The sequence below is a fragment of the Sceloporus occidentalis genome, unplaced genomic scaffold (assembly GCF_023333645.1).
Source record: "Sceloporus occidentalis isolate IW3139 unplaced genomic scaffold, rSceOcc1.0.p SCAF_235, whole genome shotgun sequence".
NCBI lineage: Eukaryota > Metazoa > Chordata > Lepidosauria > Squamata > Phrynosomatidae > Sceloporus > Sceloporus occidentalis.
This window is the reverse complement of record NW_028317215.1, coordinates 907668-923774: the sequence shown is the minus strand read 5'-3', so window position 1 is coordinate 923774 and position 16107 is coordinate 907668. Positions and strand designations below refer to the sequence as shown.

Below are 16107 nucleotides of genomic sequence, written 5' to 3'. Positions count from 1 at the left end.
ATAGATATATATTATATATATTATTATTATTTATTGTTTTATATAGCGCCATCCGTAGCGCTGAAAATAAATAAATAAATATATATATAATATATATTATTATATATGTGTATAAAATGGAGACGAAAAACACACACTTTCATTTGTTTCCTTCTTTTTATTTGGTTGTTCTATTTTTTTCATTGTTACCAATTTAGAGAGCGTTTTAAACATGAAAACTTTATTACTTTGAAATAACATTGATATTACGCCGGCATTCAGAGTGACCGCTATTTATCAACACTGAGGGTTTCTGGAGGGATGCAAATCGATGCACTAAGAGAATTGCATCCAATTAATTATGACTTCTAAGCCATGTAAGCTCGCCATAAACCCCCTTCATCATTCTGTCTTTGTCACTAATGGCCTGTCCTGATTTATGGAATGTTCAAATGTTTTGGAACCTTCGCCAGTCCCATCAGGGGGTTCGTAGCCGTGATTTGCAGGGTCTTCGAGCTCTGAGCTGGCTTATGGAAAACCGTTTTAAAATTTGACACAGCGAAGTAAATGTTGCCATCGCCTCCCACCCATGCATACTTACACCGCATAGATTGCCTTGCATTTTTTTTTTTTTTTTTAAATAGACAATAATCCAGTTATACCATTTTCCATTTCAACACTGGGACAGCTTTAGATGTGGAAAAATCAGCATGTTGAAATAATTTGAAGCGTGGGCACCGGCTGATCAGCCTTGGTAATCCGGTAGGGAGGGGTGCTTAGGATATTATTACATTTCATATTGTTTTTCAAGAGATTCTGTAATCAGGGCTTCCAAAAGAACTAGGGCTTTTTTTTTGGGGGGGGGGGGGAGAAAAAAAAACCCCTTTAATTTTCTGGCACACGTATATTGTATTTAATGGAGAACAATTGGGCTTTATTCCTTATTCAGGGCATCTAGGTAACCTAAATCGAAAAACTTAATATAAATATAAATCATTGTGAAATATATTTATTGTATAGTTCATTTCAAAATGAACTTTAAATACTCACCTTATAAAGTAAAAAAAAAAAAATAATTATTGATGATTATTATGTAATTGGCCACTAATTTTCCAATGTTTTAAAAATTCTAGAGAATACATTTTTTTTACTTTTTATTTAGCCCTGGAGAGATTTGCGACCCATCTTATTGAGATAATTATTATTATTACATAGCCTTAGGTTATTGTATATATGGATGATATGGGACAAATACATAGGAGAATATACAACATTTTGGCATGAATTAGACTTTTTGTAATGTTTATCTGGCTTTTACCTCGTTTTTTTATTAATCCATTTAATTTTTTTGTATTATTATTATTTTTATTTTCTTTTTTTTTACGTATGTCTCTTGTGCTGCAACGGATTATGGGAATTGTTGTGGAGCCAAAGGGAAGTAATTCTTCATATTGGTTTTGTGAGTTAAGAGGTAGAGAGAGAAAAAAAAAAATGGTAAACACATAAAAACATTTATTTAGAGTAAAAAAAATGAGAACATTCCGCTTTTAGTACACAATTCACTGCACAACGGCAAACAGTTTTGCTAAACTTGTCCCAAGTATCCCACGTATTTAGAGACGGCATAAATATCACTTACTGCGGCCCATTTACTTTAAAGTACGTGGAATGCATTGCTTCCTGATCTAAGTGTCCCGGTTTATATTACAACTCTTTATGGCCCTTGTTTGATGGAGTGATCAGTAAAAATTTAATGACACTATAAAATAATAAAAATGCCATTAATTTAGCTTGGATCCTGAATGTAGCAGCCGTAAAGTTACATTAATAAACAGAATATTTTTTGTTATTTATTTATTTATTTTTTTACAACAAAAAGCATTGTTAACGTGAGAAAGCGTAAATAACGCACATAAATTTACGTTGGCTTTTTAACGTCGGCTTTACCCGTTATTACCGAATGGCCAATAAGTGTATAAAACATAGTATATAAAATTTTATGGATATATATACAGTGCCCATCTAGAACGCCAGCTTTTATCCGAATGCGGGGAGAGAATCCATTATAGAACGCTTCCTTCCATACGTTTCTTTCTAAATACCTAATCTGGAAAAAAAAAAATATTTATTTTTTTTTCCCGTGTTTGGCGTTCGTGAAGCTTTCCTTCCTAAGTATTTTGTAAGATTTTATTTTTTTAAATTTTTTTATATGCTTTAGAAATCGTGACCATCAGCTGTACGAGTCAAGTGTAAGTTGCTAATCTTACAAATGATGCCCCGAGGCGACTATAGAAAAAAAAAAAAAAAAAAAAGCATAATCATGTAGCAGTGTATCCGTCATTCACGCTGATAATATGCGGATATGATGGATAGCGGAGTCTTTTGGCCTGTAAAATTAAGCATTCATCGGTTTACACGTAGGGAGGGGGCGAGTTTATCTTCGTTTAATATGCAGGGTTGCAGTTTACAGCTTGGCATTTTTTTTATTTTTTTTTTACAGTCGAGAAAAACTCTACTTTCGCCAACTTTTTGAGCTGAATCCCGGCGATTTCAGCTGGATCCTCGAGGAATAATTTGGTAGCCAAACAACGGCCGTTGGTGTTAAAAATCTTGACCGTTTCAACGGCAGAAGATCCCCCCCCGACCGCCACCCCGGGACGCTTCTAGAGTTTTTAGAACCATAATATATGTTATTAAAATGTTACGAAAGAGTTCTATTCTTCGGAATTCTCTCTGCTCTGTCTCCACAAAAAACACTAACACCCGGTTACGTCGCTGTCATTCATACCACAGGCTCTGAAATTACAGAGTTTTGGGCGTTTGAAAAACTGCGTTTTTTGTTGTTTTTTTCTTTTGAAGGGCTGACACTTTTTTGGGTGCTCCGAAATCGTTTGAGGCAATAGCTTTGACAGCGCAGACGTTCTTGAGATCTGTCGCTTCCATACAAAAGCACGAGAGCGAAAAACCTTACGGCCCCCGACGGGCAATCTGATCGACGACGCGCAAACACTACCTCATGTCTGCTTCGTGTCAGGCTCACCACGGAGGTTGTATATTTTAATGCGAGAGGAACGCGTCGCTGTCAATGAAGCTTTCACTAGGAATCCAGCGTGCCGGTCAGCTTTGAAACGCGTCTTTGATAGCTCGGAAATGTTTGTGTAATCGCTCTGTATTTAAGGACGGGTGAGAGGGAGACGCAGAGTGCACCTGTGACAATAAAAAACAAAAAAGGCAAACTTAATTTTTGGGGAATGTAAAAAATAATAGTCATTTTCCTAGATAGTAAATATAATCATACAATGAATAGAAAAGCTCTGGTTTAGTATTTCACATAAATGCCATCTATAACCACCGCCTTTCAAAAGTTTGGGGTCCCTTAGAAATGTCCTTGTTTTTAAAAGCACATTTTGTCCATTAAAATAACATGAAACGGATCAGAAATCCAGCGCAGACGGGGTTAATGTTGTAAATGACTATGGTAGCTGGAAATAGCTGATTTTTAATGGAATCTGCATACAGAGGCCCTTTATCACTCCCATCACTCCTGGGTTCCAATGGCCCTTTATCACTCCCATCACTCCTGTGCTCCAATGGCCCTTTATCACTCCCATCACTCCTGTGCTCCAATGGCCCTTTATCACTCCCATCACTCCTGTGTTCCAATGGCCCTTTATCACTCCCATCACTCCTGTGTTCCAATGGCACATTGCGTTCACTGATTCAAGTTTAAAAGGCTAATTGATGGTTAGAAAACACTTTTTGTAATTATCTTACAGACAGAAATGTTCTTGTTTCCCATTAAAACAGCGAAATGATAGCTGCTTTCTATGTCATGCCCTTGTGTTCTCGGAGTACGTATTGTAAAACTACAGCAGCTCTGTCCATTGAGCTAAAACGATGAATTAAGTAAGTCTGACGCGTTACGCAGACCGTTGACTAAGATTGGTTCTCAAGGAAGTCTTAGAAAATAATCAAAAAAGAAAAAATCATTAAACTTTTAAACCATTGTGAAAATGGAGGCGTCTTTAACCATTTACCCCCCCTTCTATGTAAGTTTTCGCACCGTTAGTCTTTCTAATCCCGATCTCGTAAAGCTAAATAAGATTAGTCTCATGAACAGGCTGGAAAAATGTTTCAACCCGGCATGTAATGACTTAATCCACTACTGTATTACACCTGATAACTCACCTAAAAGTGCACGGTAAAAGCATGTGGATGGAGCCCAAAATAGATCCAGGGAGAGAGATATTGTATCTGTATACAGTAGGCCATAATAAAACTAGTGGAGACGGAGGTTCAGATGGAATGTAACAACATTTGACTTTATAATTTACAGTATAAGTAAGTTTTGTTACATTGGACCGTGCCTCATATGATAATGATGATATCGGACCATCCTATAGGCTCCTAGAGGCTTATACAGCGATACTGTCCTGAAAAGTTCTCTAAGCCAAAACCAGCATAAAAGTTTACGCTGCCAGCCCTTCTTCAGGAGAGCGACTTTTATTAATGTTTAGTAAGGTGTTGACTTGACAAGTTTTCTTTCATTTCACTCAAGTTCTAATATTGCAATATAAACCACTCACGAGTGGAATCATCAAGTTACCCAATAAAATCGGTGATATGGATTCTGTCACTTTTATGTGTCGAGTAATTGAGAACACGCTAGCTGTAAACATATGCATAGGGCTGTTAATGTTATTTCATTGCTAGAATCTCATAAATTTCACGCCAACACATATGATTTCGCAAAAAAATCAAAAATTAACACTTCCTAAGATTTTATTTTTTTTTCGCCCAAATGGGGGACCATCGGCGAACCCCAATTAATCTTCAAATTTAAAAACACCTTAAAAAAAAACAACCTACAAGATAGCATGAATCTAAGGATTATTCTTTTTTTTAAAATTTTTTCCTTTAATTTAAAATGTAAAAAATTGAAATAGAAAAAAGCAAAATTTGTCTGAGTTAAAAACAAAAATGCTGGATTTTTTTTATATACTTATTATTAATTAAAAGCCTTTAATTGCAGTTCATGCAAAAAGCTACCTTTTGGAAAAAAATTTTAGATTTTCTTTTTTTTTTTTTTTTTAGGTAGGATTTATAAGCAGACGTTGAGGCCATTGGTTGATTCATTGCAATAGATATTAAATAATTATGTGTTACGTTAAAAAAAAAAAAAGGAAAAAAAATATCTTAAACGTCTTTTTACAAGGAGAACGTCCCGTGTTCCCGTTTTGATGTCTCCTTACACGCGTAATACAAAACTAGGTCATTGAACAATAGAAGTAACAGCAATCAGCACTTTGCTTCTGCATAATACATTAAGTATAACATTCTGAAAGTGTTCACGGAGCTAAAAGCTAGTATTTCATGTCTGCAAATCTGAGCTGACATGACATTTAATATTGTTTTGTAGTAATGAACAATGAAGTCTCGTTCGCCAGCGAGCGCCACACAATGCAGCTTTTTGTCTGAAGAAGTAACAACACGACAAGTGGGAAAACACCGTGTTTTTTTTGTTGTTTTTTTAACGAGGGAAAAGTAAATTAATCATAAGAATGAAGTAGTTAGACAGCGATACGGGCAATAGAGGAGGCAGCCTGGGAAGCCTGTCTACCTGCTTCATATCTTACATATTCCAGAAGAGAAGAAATGTTAACTTGTTACTTTTTTTTTTTTCCATTCATCTTTTTTAAATGGCCGCCGACGGCGTACAAATAGGGATCTTGGGGGATCATTCATGTTTTTAGGATTGAGTAAAGGGCTATAATCTGAAATAGTCCTGTTTATAGTTTTTTTATTCGTTCCATTGGTCGTAAAGGATGGGGATGGAACATGAATAACCGGTTACTTTGTTTCAGGGTCGCTTACACGTGACCTCTTCTGAGGTCTTCTACGGATGCAATATTTTCCTGTGGCCATAATCTTACTTGATTGCACGTCGGGCTGATTAAAAATATAAATCATGGTCTATTAACATTATTATTTTTTTGTTTGTTTTCATTAGGAAAGGTCACATTATGAGAACATGGGCCCACAGCTTACAGGAAAGCCCAGCGAAGACGGGAAAATAGGTCCCGGTGTCATCGACCTGACGAGACCAGAGGATGCCGAGGGTGAGCTTCCATCTCTTAAATGTATCAACTCGTTACGTGTCTTACACAAAAGATTCTTGTAATGGAATCTGGGGCCCCCGTGGCTCCTAATGATTGTAAAAAAAAAGAAAGAAATTCCTCAATGAATATGATTGATTATGACGTTAACCATTATACAATCTTCTCATTCTACATTCATCTCCTCAGAGTCAATTCCACAGCTTTACTGCCCTCCCTGCTTGTGATACTTAATTTCGGGCTGAAGTTGACGCTCCTGGCATTGCCAGCTTTTTTATTAAATGGGACCGTCCTGTTTTAGCCCTACGTTCAATAAGACTATGCCCATGACATGTTTATGATGTCATCAAGATACAAATATGGAGTATCTTGGACAGGGAACCATTTTTAACTGTGAAGAATGAGTTAGAAACTGATCATTCTTTTATAAAGTAGGATATTTTATCCCTGCTCATCCCTCAGAGGTTTATTTTACTTATTCTTGCCTACGCTGGCTACGTCATGGTCCGGTGTCTCCCACCTGGTTTAGTCGGACTTGGTCACCGGATTCCCGCTCCGTCGTTAACGCGCATGACTTCTGCTTTTGGCAGCCCTTGTCCGTCTAATTACTGCGCTGGCAGGACTTCTGGAAACAAGTGGTGTCTCGTGTCACTAATACATACTTCTGCCTCCTCGGACATGTTACCGGCGCGTTGTAAGGGTGCGGACATGGTATCAGTAGGCCCGAAGAGGAAGTGATAGCCAACAATCTGTCTTCAAGACGTCCATTACGCTCAATAAAATAGAAGGGAATGGTAGCTCACGGGCCAGAGACGGGTGGTTCATAGGCTGATAAATCTCAATAAATAATGGGGAAAAAACATTGGGAAAGAGTAAATTTGAAATATCTAGACTAGCAGGAGGATTGACTTAAAGGCGACCAAATGACCTTTTTTTTTAAATAATAGTTTTTATTCGTCTTGCCGATGCCCCAATACCCTATCTTCAAGGTCTTTTTATATTTTTTTATTTATATATATATATATATATATATATATATATTTATGGAGCACCAAAAAATGGATACATTCATAGAAATTAAAACCGGCATTTGGTAGGCTGTATTTTCTTTCTTACGACATCCGTCTCGGGTGAGCACAGTGGCCCTGTGAATATTTAAAACAATCTTTTTTTTTTTTTTTTTCATAATTCTTTATAATTATCGCCTACACTGATGATTTTACATTTTTTTCCGCCGTTTTGGAAAGAATGCCCCTGATTGTCACTTCTTGTAACGACTCAAATATTTATAGTTGCTATGGCCGGTTGAAGAAGAAAAAAATAAAAAATAAACATTTTGAAAGGAAACTGCTTTGCTAAGACAAAGATGTAACTATACCGATGGATTAAACCACAACAAGTCTTAAAGTTCTCCGTCCTTGGAAAAAAAAAAAAAAGACTATTTTTAAAAGCAGGCAGGGATAATTTTCCAAGGCAGCGTAAAAATAGGACGTCCAGACGTTTTTTGTTCAGAGTTTTATACATGGTTTCATCAAGATTAGAAAAAAAAAATATTCTACATCATAAGCTGAGGTCCAAATTTAATGCAATTAACTAAAATGGAGACGTACGCTGAAAACCCCCCAAAAATTTAAAAAATAAAGTTGGAAAATATATGTAGACGGTAACTGGCTAGAATTACCTTCGTTTTTGGAAAGCCACGAGCCGTATGCATCATCCCACCACAAAGTCATTAGGACTTTTAAAAACTCAGATGAAAAACATTAGCGAATACCGCAGAAAGCTTTCGTACCATTCTTTTGTTCATTCACATGTGGCAGGATTCCTGAACCCGAATGTCCGTCTCTTTGACTAAACTGCCTCCATCAGGCTTGATTCGTAAGAACAAGGAAATTGCAAATCCCCCCCCCCTCCAAAAAAAAAGAAATTTAGAACGTAGAGTCTGGAAATGGTCCGAAGTTCGTGAAAATGATTACATATATTATACAAATAAAATATGATCGCTTTTTTTATAGGGACATGAAAAAGAAAAAAAAAAGAAAAATTGTAATGAAAAATGAACTATTAACACCAAAATTTGTTAATGAATGCAAATTAATTATTCGTGGCAGAAGAACATTTGCATATGGGGTCGTCATTTTCTTTTTGCTCCGTACGTTGTCTTCCAGCGTGGTTAGCACGATGTATAGACCTAATTATACAGACTATACTCACTGTAATAACTCGTCGGGTGACGGGGTCTCTTAGAGTGTGCGTGATAAGCCGTGGCAGGGAAGGATGATGGTTTATCAATGAGGTGAATGAGTATGTAAGGCAGGCAGCGCTATATCCGAGCGAGTCTTGCAGAGTCCTTATTGCAGTTGGTCAGGTTGATGGCGCCAACCTGCATGCCAACTGTTGACCCAACGCGTGGTTGCGTTATCAGCTCAGGTGAATGAGAGGATCCCTGAGACCCGACCATAAAACCCCACTCTTTTAGTGTAAGACGTATCATTGCACGGTTATCAACATTATAAATATTACAAATTCCAGAAAAAAATCAGGTTTTTAGTTAGAACTTTTACTGTAGTTTACTGTAATAACTGCACAAAGCGTAGGACGTCATGGGATTTTTACACCCACTTTTCAGGTCTTTTCAAATGTTTTTTTTCAAAGGCTTTTTAGAGTTGGATTTTCTAGGCATGGAACCTTGAGGTTCTTCTGTGAATTAGTCAAGAATCCTCCCCAAAGGGCCGAATGCATTTAGGCAAATGCCTAGTGTAAGCGGCTTTCATCCATACCTCTGATCTCTGACCATGCAATTTACTATTCTTACCCGTGTTTGTGTTCCAATCAGTTACTGCTTTTATGATACAAAGTATTTTTCCCTTTTTCTTCCCTCCTCTTCCTATTTTCGTGGTATGAAGGTCTCCGTTTACTTTCCTTTGTATCGATTTCTGATTGACCTTCCCGTTCTCCATGACCAACACTCAAGGCTTTGTTATTCTAGAACACCTGTTCCCTCTCTTAAAACCATAATATAAAGTGGAATAGAATGTTTTAGGTTATGAAAATCTTTCTTTTTTCACCCAAATCATGTAGTTTTTTAAAAAAGTGAATTGATTGGATAACCATCACTATATATTTTATAGGGAATAAAACACAGGGTAACAATATAGAATTTTGCAACAGAGGACAAGAAGTTGTTCAGAATGAATGTTACTTTTTTGAAACTTTTTCTCCTCATCTTCATTGAAGACAGATAAGGAGGTCACAACATTCATTTTTTTTATTTTTTAGATTTTTTCTAGATTATTTTTGTTTTTTTAGATTTTTTTTTTTAGATGCATTTTTTAATGCATTGCATGCATGTGTTTCTTGCTGCTCTGACACCCCAGGGAATAAAGCATTGAGTGGCTCTGACGGTAAACTACAGCAGTATTATTGTTGGCCAACAGGAGGCACCACCGTGGTTGAAGCCCGAGTCTACAGAGACGCGCGCGGGAGAAGCAGCAGCGAACCGCACATCAAGCGACCGATGAACGCCTTCATGGTTTGGGCAAAAGACGAGCGCAGGAAAATTCTCCAGGCTTTTCCGGACATGCATAACTCCAATATCAGCAAAATTCTAGGTAAGGAATAATAACCACAAAATATTGGCATTCTGAAAAAAAGGGTGGGGGGTAAAGGGGGTGCCGTGGACCAAATAGGGACTGGCTGAACCAATCAGGGACAGTTCGGGGTCATGTTATTCCAACCATGAGAGGTTTGAGAGTCCCAAGGGTCTTCACCATCCCTCGCAGACTATAATATTAAAAATAAGATGTGATTGACAGAAGCCGTAGTTCCGGCCTACAACGAGCATTTAACCGTTGAAGTGTCAAAGGGGTTAATCAAGCCATTATGGAAAGCACATCACTTAAACCAGCAGTCAAAAGGTTAAATCCCATGTATTACAATTACACCTGTTTGTGGCCCGGGAACACCTGACAGATAGACAAGACGGGGGCGCGGTAATTTAATAGCGATTATCCGCAGTGATCCCGATTCAATCGCCGGGTATATCATTTAATTTTAATTAATGTTTCAATAGTCACGGTGATTACAAAAGAGCTGTAATTACGGCTTGGATCTGACACCTCCCAAAGCTACCCAATGAAAGAAATCTTCAACGTGCGCATTTTTAATCACACCTAGCGGATCGGTGAGACGCATATCAAATATTATATTTTTGCATATTTCCTTTCACGGGGTAAACTAATTTATGTAAATAGCTGGATGGAGGCAGCGCTTCGCTAGAGATCGGTGTAATTGTTTGGCGGGTTCCATAGTGAAATGTTTTAGGCCTTTGAAGTCGTAATGATCACCTGTCAGTCCGTGTTATAGATGACATCAGAAGGCTGTAAATACTCATTACTAATGAGGGCGAGTTATTGAATTACGGGTGATTATAGCCAATAGTAATAGGCTCCCGTTTGTCTTAATAAAGAAAATTTTTAAAAAAACACGAAGGGGATTTTAGTTTGAATAAAACTCCAGGAACCGAATACTTATTTCAGGAACTCTTGTTAAAGGGACACGCTAGTCATTGTATGCACTTACATGTATGTGATAGGAGGTCCCTTTACATGCATCTTTGTGGTGTTGGTTTTATTATTATTATTATTATTATTATATTTTATTTATATTGCAAATGCTTTGGGGTATTCGACAGAATCCCCTCCATAGACATTTGCCCCCTTTCCCCATTTTTTTCCATGCAAGGTGATGTGGCTCCAGGGCTGGCTCGGCGGACGCTCCTGGTGGGGGGGGGTCTAACGAGACCCCCAATGGGCATAGGCGGGGAGCGTTCCATTGATTTCAAAGGGGTAGCTTTCCTGCCACTGATTGGCTGCTTCTAAGTGTTCCTCCTTAAAAGTCCGAGCAGCCAAAATGTTTGGGTTTACGGGGAAACGATTGGAGAAATCCACAACATTTTATATCAAAATGACCCAAAATGCCCAAAAGTTCCCATACTAAGTAACGTTGAGCTGTGGGTCTAAAGACGAGATAAATTAGAGGAAAGCTGAGGTTTAGAAAACAAGAAAAAGGACAAAAAGCGAGGCTCGGTGGAGGTTTCCAGAAACTAAGTAAAAAAAGTCTAACAGATGCTAAAACAAGTTGGTTGCAAAGATCATTGTTGGTGTTTTTTTTTTTAAATAACCCAGAGTTTGTCTAAATAGTTTATCCATTATCTGAAACTTATTAATATTTACAAAACCCATGAAAACGCCAAATAAGAGAGACACGTTTCGTTTGCGACCATCGCGACTCTTCCAGCGCTCTTTGTTTAATGTAACAGAAGAGTTTGTTTGCGTTAAAAAGCCCCAGAGTTTAGGTTTTGTTACTTTGTATGGTAACATTTTATTTCCCGAGCCGGCTGATCCAGTTTCCGGCCTCTAAGTGCGCAGGAAATTCATTATATAAAAGAAGATAAGCAAACGGCATTTTTTCCCTTTTTTTTTAAGCCCTGCAGATGTTAAAAGCACTTCATATAAAAATGCAGATACATTTCCTTTATTTGTTAAATATAATTCCTTCACATTGTGAAAATTTATAACATTTAATGTATTTAGACAGGACAGAGTCATATGTGTATAATGAAAGGATTAGTGCGTTTGCCAAAACTATGCCAAATGTTATTTTAATTGAGTGTTATATATGCAAAATATATTCATTTTAAGGCTAAAAATTAGTATTACTCACTAAGACTCCAAGTATGCAGGACCTCGTCTAATAAGCCAAAATCGTCAAATCTGTAATGTATAAAATTGGAGCAGAGAGGGGTCAGTAGGTCGCTACAATCCTTTTTCTGTACATTTTTACATTGGTAAATATTATATATATTATATTATATAATTAAATCAAATTTAATTCACTATTTTCTGATTTTAAATTTTTTTTTTTATAATATATCAATATATAACAATAATTGAAACATAATTAACATAAAATGATTAATTAAAATGAAATAAAATATTGCATGTTAAAAAATCCCATAACATTTTTGGGCCAATACTTGTGTCTAAATTAATGATTTTGGAAGTTACTAGGCACATAGTTTTGTGGATTATCATATATAATAAAGAATACTTTGTTTCAGCAACAAAGGCAAGATACATTTTTAAAAACTATTTTTTTTAATTTTTAAAAAGTGTATGTTTTTAAAAGTTATTTTATCTCCAAAACAGCCAAAGGCCTTAAAAAGTAATTTTAAGATTCAAATTTAGCGCTATAATCCCCATAATCGTAATGTTTTCTTTTTTTAACAATTTCAAAAAAATAAATAAAAAAAAATGTTTAAAAGGTAAAAATATTAATTTAAATTCTTTATAATAAGTCGTTGGTTGTATTTTTTCCTCTCCACGTATTTAATAAATCCACCAGCTTAGGGGTCTGTAGACTTGGCTCTTACATTAGTGTGATATGTTCAACGAAAGATTAACAAGTTTAACACGTGTTATTGGCACCGAGAAAAGCCGTCTTACAATGTCGCTCCGTGCCAGAGGAGTTATTAGCAGGGAGCCTTTAATATGTCGAAAAAAAATCACCATTCTGTATAAAATACTTAAAAAACCCAATTCATTGGTGCCATACTGATATTTTATAAACTGGTCTTAAAATGAAATATTTTATTTAGCATTTATATTATTACATGGAAAGTAATATAAAAATGAAAAAAAAAAACCAGTTTAACCTTAATACATTTGTCTACGAGTCACCATTTGGTAAAAACAAGAATATATTTGATTTTTATTGTGATTTTGTGCCAAAAAATTTAGTAAAAATGGTGGATATATGAGTTTTTTTTGTTTGTCTTTTGTATATTTTTTTTCATGGCTTTAAAATGTTATTTGCGTGTTAATTATTCAGGTTCCCGTTGGAAAGCCATGTCTAACCAAGAAAAGCAACCATACTATGAAGAACAAGCTCGACTTAGCAAGATCCACTTAGAGAAATACCCCAATTATAAGTACAAACCCCGACCGAAACGCACCTGCATTGTCGACGGGAAGAAGCTACGTATCGGCGAATACAAACAACTCATGAGGTCTCGGAGACAAGAGATGAGGCAGTTCTTCACGGTGGGGTGAGTACAAAACTCAACACTCAATACTTTTTCTATTTTTGGTGAAATTAGACCTATTTAAAGAGAAAAAAAATCCAAACCCGGTTCTCTAATTAAATCTAAATCTAATCTAAAAAAACCCAAAAACCCAAATAATAATACAAAAAGAATTTCACTATCGATACTTAATTATGGAAAATGTTGGACAATTCTGGATTTAGTGTTTGTGTTATCAGCCTCGTTAGATTCAATTATATTTATTCATATATCAAATATACTTTTTGTGATATTAAAAAAAAACATGTTTAAGAAGGAAAGAGATTTGGAGGAAGATGAGGCACAGTAAGTGCTGGGGTTCTCACTCTCGTTGGATTCCATTAAGTAATTAATATTTATGGATATGTAACCTATTTTTGCAATCATTTGTAACATTTTAATCAAAAAGGAGGAAAGTCGATGGTTACAATGTAACTTTTTTTTCTTTCTTCCTTTTCCAGGCAACAGCCTCAAATACCAATTAGCACGGCGACCGGGGTCATGTATCCTGGTGCTATCTCCATGGCAACTACCACACCATCACCTCAGATGACGTCAGACTGCTCTAGCACCTCGGCCAGCCCCGAGCCCAGCATCCCCGTCATACAGAGCACTTACGGAATGAAACTGGACGGAGGGAGCCTCGCTGGAAATGACTTGATGAACGGAGAAGACGACATGGAGATGTTCGATGACTATGAAGACGAACCTAAATCAGACTATAGCAGTGAAAATGAAGCTAACGAGGCTGTCAGTGCCAACTGAAGAATATTTACAGACAATTCTAGAAACAAGGAGGATACAAAAAAAATAAAAATAAACTATAATCTTCCTGACTTTGTTGGAGTTTTGAACAAAACGGACAAAAAAAACAAACAAACAAAACAAAAACGTTTTCAAAGAGCCTGCATGCGTATGTGGTTTCCACAGTTCCATCGGCAGAATGGTCTTAAATATTTCTTGATGTGTGAGACAAATTGACTTTTTAGTCTTTTTTGTCACTTGAACAATTTTTTTTTTTTAATTTTAAGGTGAAGACATGTATAAAAAAGATCAGACGTCAGGACTTGAAAACTCTTGAAAAAAAACAACTCAAAACGTACCTATAGCTGTCTTACAAGTCTTACATTTTTTTTTTGTGTGTTTTCCTTTTATTTTTTGTTTTTTTGGATGCTGATAGAGTTTTTAAGTTACTGTTTATAGATGGGGTTAAACATTCTCTCAGGTACGCTGTGCCAGCCAACAGGTTGTGAATGTGTTTTTATGCTGAATTAATTTAGGAAATACATAGTGATTTTTTTTTTTTAAGAGAAAAACTTTTTTGTGAATCCAGACGTGTACACATCTTCCTCCGCGCCTCACTAACTCACAGTAGAACATCTTCGGATCCTTTCTTCTCCAGTATGTCTTGCTGATTTTGTAATGTGCCAAACATTTTCGTAATTCTTAATCTTAAATAGCGGATGTCTTAAAAAGACCCCCCCACCCCCCAAAAAAAAGTCTTAAGCAATCAGGGCTGGATTTATATCCCAGACGACTCTAGGCACAAGCTATTAAGAGCCGTTTAGGCCTTCAAAAAATGTTTTTGTAGATGGGATATTGACAACCGAAAGTTGATACTGGGTAGTTTTTGTAAAAGGTTTGGGGTAAAGACGGGGGAGGTAAGGTTTGCCATTCTTTCCATCCTTGACATGCAAGTCGAGTGTCTACTCTATGGTATGGGATGCCCAGCCCAGTTCCTAATCAACATGGAGGTCAACCAGTTGCTATGACAATTACACATAGCGTATGATGTCCAGCGAAATTCAAAGGTACTCAGGTAACTGGATATTGTAGTCAGAAGACGTCATAAACAATGCTGTCTGGTTTCGTCGTAGGCCATATGCTTGTTGGAATTTGGTTTGTAGCTATTACCCTCGAGAAATGGGCAAAAACAGGCTATTGAAAGTTCTTTTTTTGTCTCGATGATCTTAGAATGCAATATTGTATCCATTTAATTAACCCTTTAATTCAGTCTTAACTCATTTGCTCTTAATTTGATGGTGTTCATTCCATGATAATATATTTTGTTTTCAAATGTTGAAAACCCTCCGACTTTCCCTTATCTTAAAAAAAAAATAAAAAAAATAATAACCTTATTAAATAACTCATATGAATACACTACAGACGTGAAAATATTAATATTTAGGATGTGAATATCCGTGATGTTCTAAAAATTATATTTTTGATAGACAGAGCACCCTAACAAACACACTTTTTTTTATAAGTAATTAACATAAGGGTTAAAAAATATCTTAAAAATTATGTTTCAAATTGCAAAACATAATATTTCCGACCCAGTTGCCATATTTACAGATCCGTCACTCAGAGGGGTAAACTGACAACAAGCTAAAAATTTTAATAAAATTTTAATCTGATATAAAGTAAGATCATTGCAAAAAAATGTATTGGTGATATATATAATATCACCGCCAACAAAAGTTTAGATTATTTACAAAAATCTATTTTTTTTATAATTTTAGTTTAGAGCAAAGTCTTATCCCCCCCCCCAAAAAAAATAACGTTCTCCTTAGTGGCATAGATGTGAAGTTACATAATGTGCATGCAGTCTCTAAGATTGACTGGATTTAATATTTATTAAAATCTTACAGTAATACTATTTTATTGAGTTTTACATTTTTTTTTTTTACTTTTTTTTGGCAGAATGCTGTAATGTCCGAGTTGTATGTTACATAATTATTTTTATGCGTAGGCAAACATTTAGATTAGCAGTTCATTTTTTTTTCTCTTTTTATGAACCTACAAAAAAGATGGAAAAAAAATATTTAAAAAAAAAAAAAAAAACAGCAAAAAAAAATAAAAAATCATACTGGTGAAGAACAAATGAAC

At 35.9% G+C, this 16107-nt stretch overlaps 1 protein-coding gene across 3 annotated transcripts in view; it reads left to right on the top strand.

The window, feature by feature from the left end:
* Positions 1-13983, top strand: part of LOC149276533 (transcription factor Sox-6) — a 134119-nt gene extending 120136 nt beyond the window's left edge. For 2 of the 3 annotated variants that reach the window (XM_089503524.1, XM_089503523.1), the window contains exons 11-14: positions 5990-6098; positions 9473-9706; positions 12987-13203; positions 13680-13983. In XM_089503524.1, the coding sequence (XP_089359650.1) occupies positions 5990-6098; positions 9473-9706; positions 12987-13203; positions 13680-13983 (864 nt within the window). The remainder of the gene's footprint in view (positions 1-5989; positions 6099-9472; positions 9707-12986; positions 13204-13679) is intronic. The other variant, XM_089503525.1, reaches the window with a different exon arrangement.
* Positions 13984-16107: the final 2124 nt, after the last annotated feature.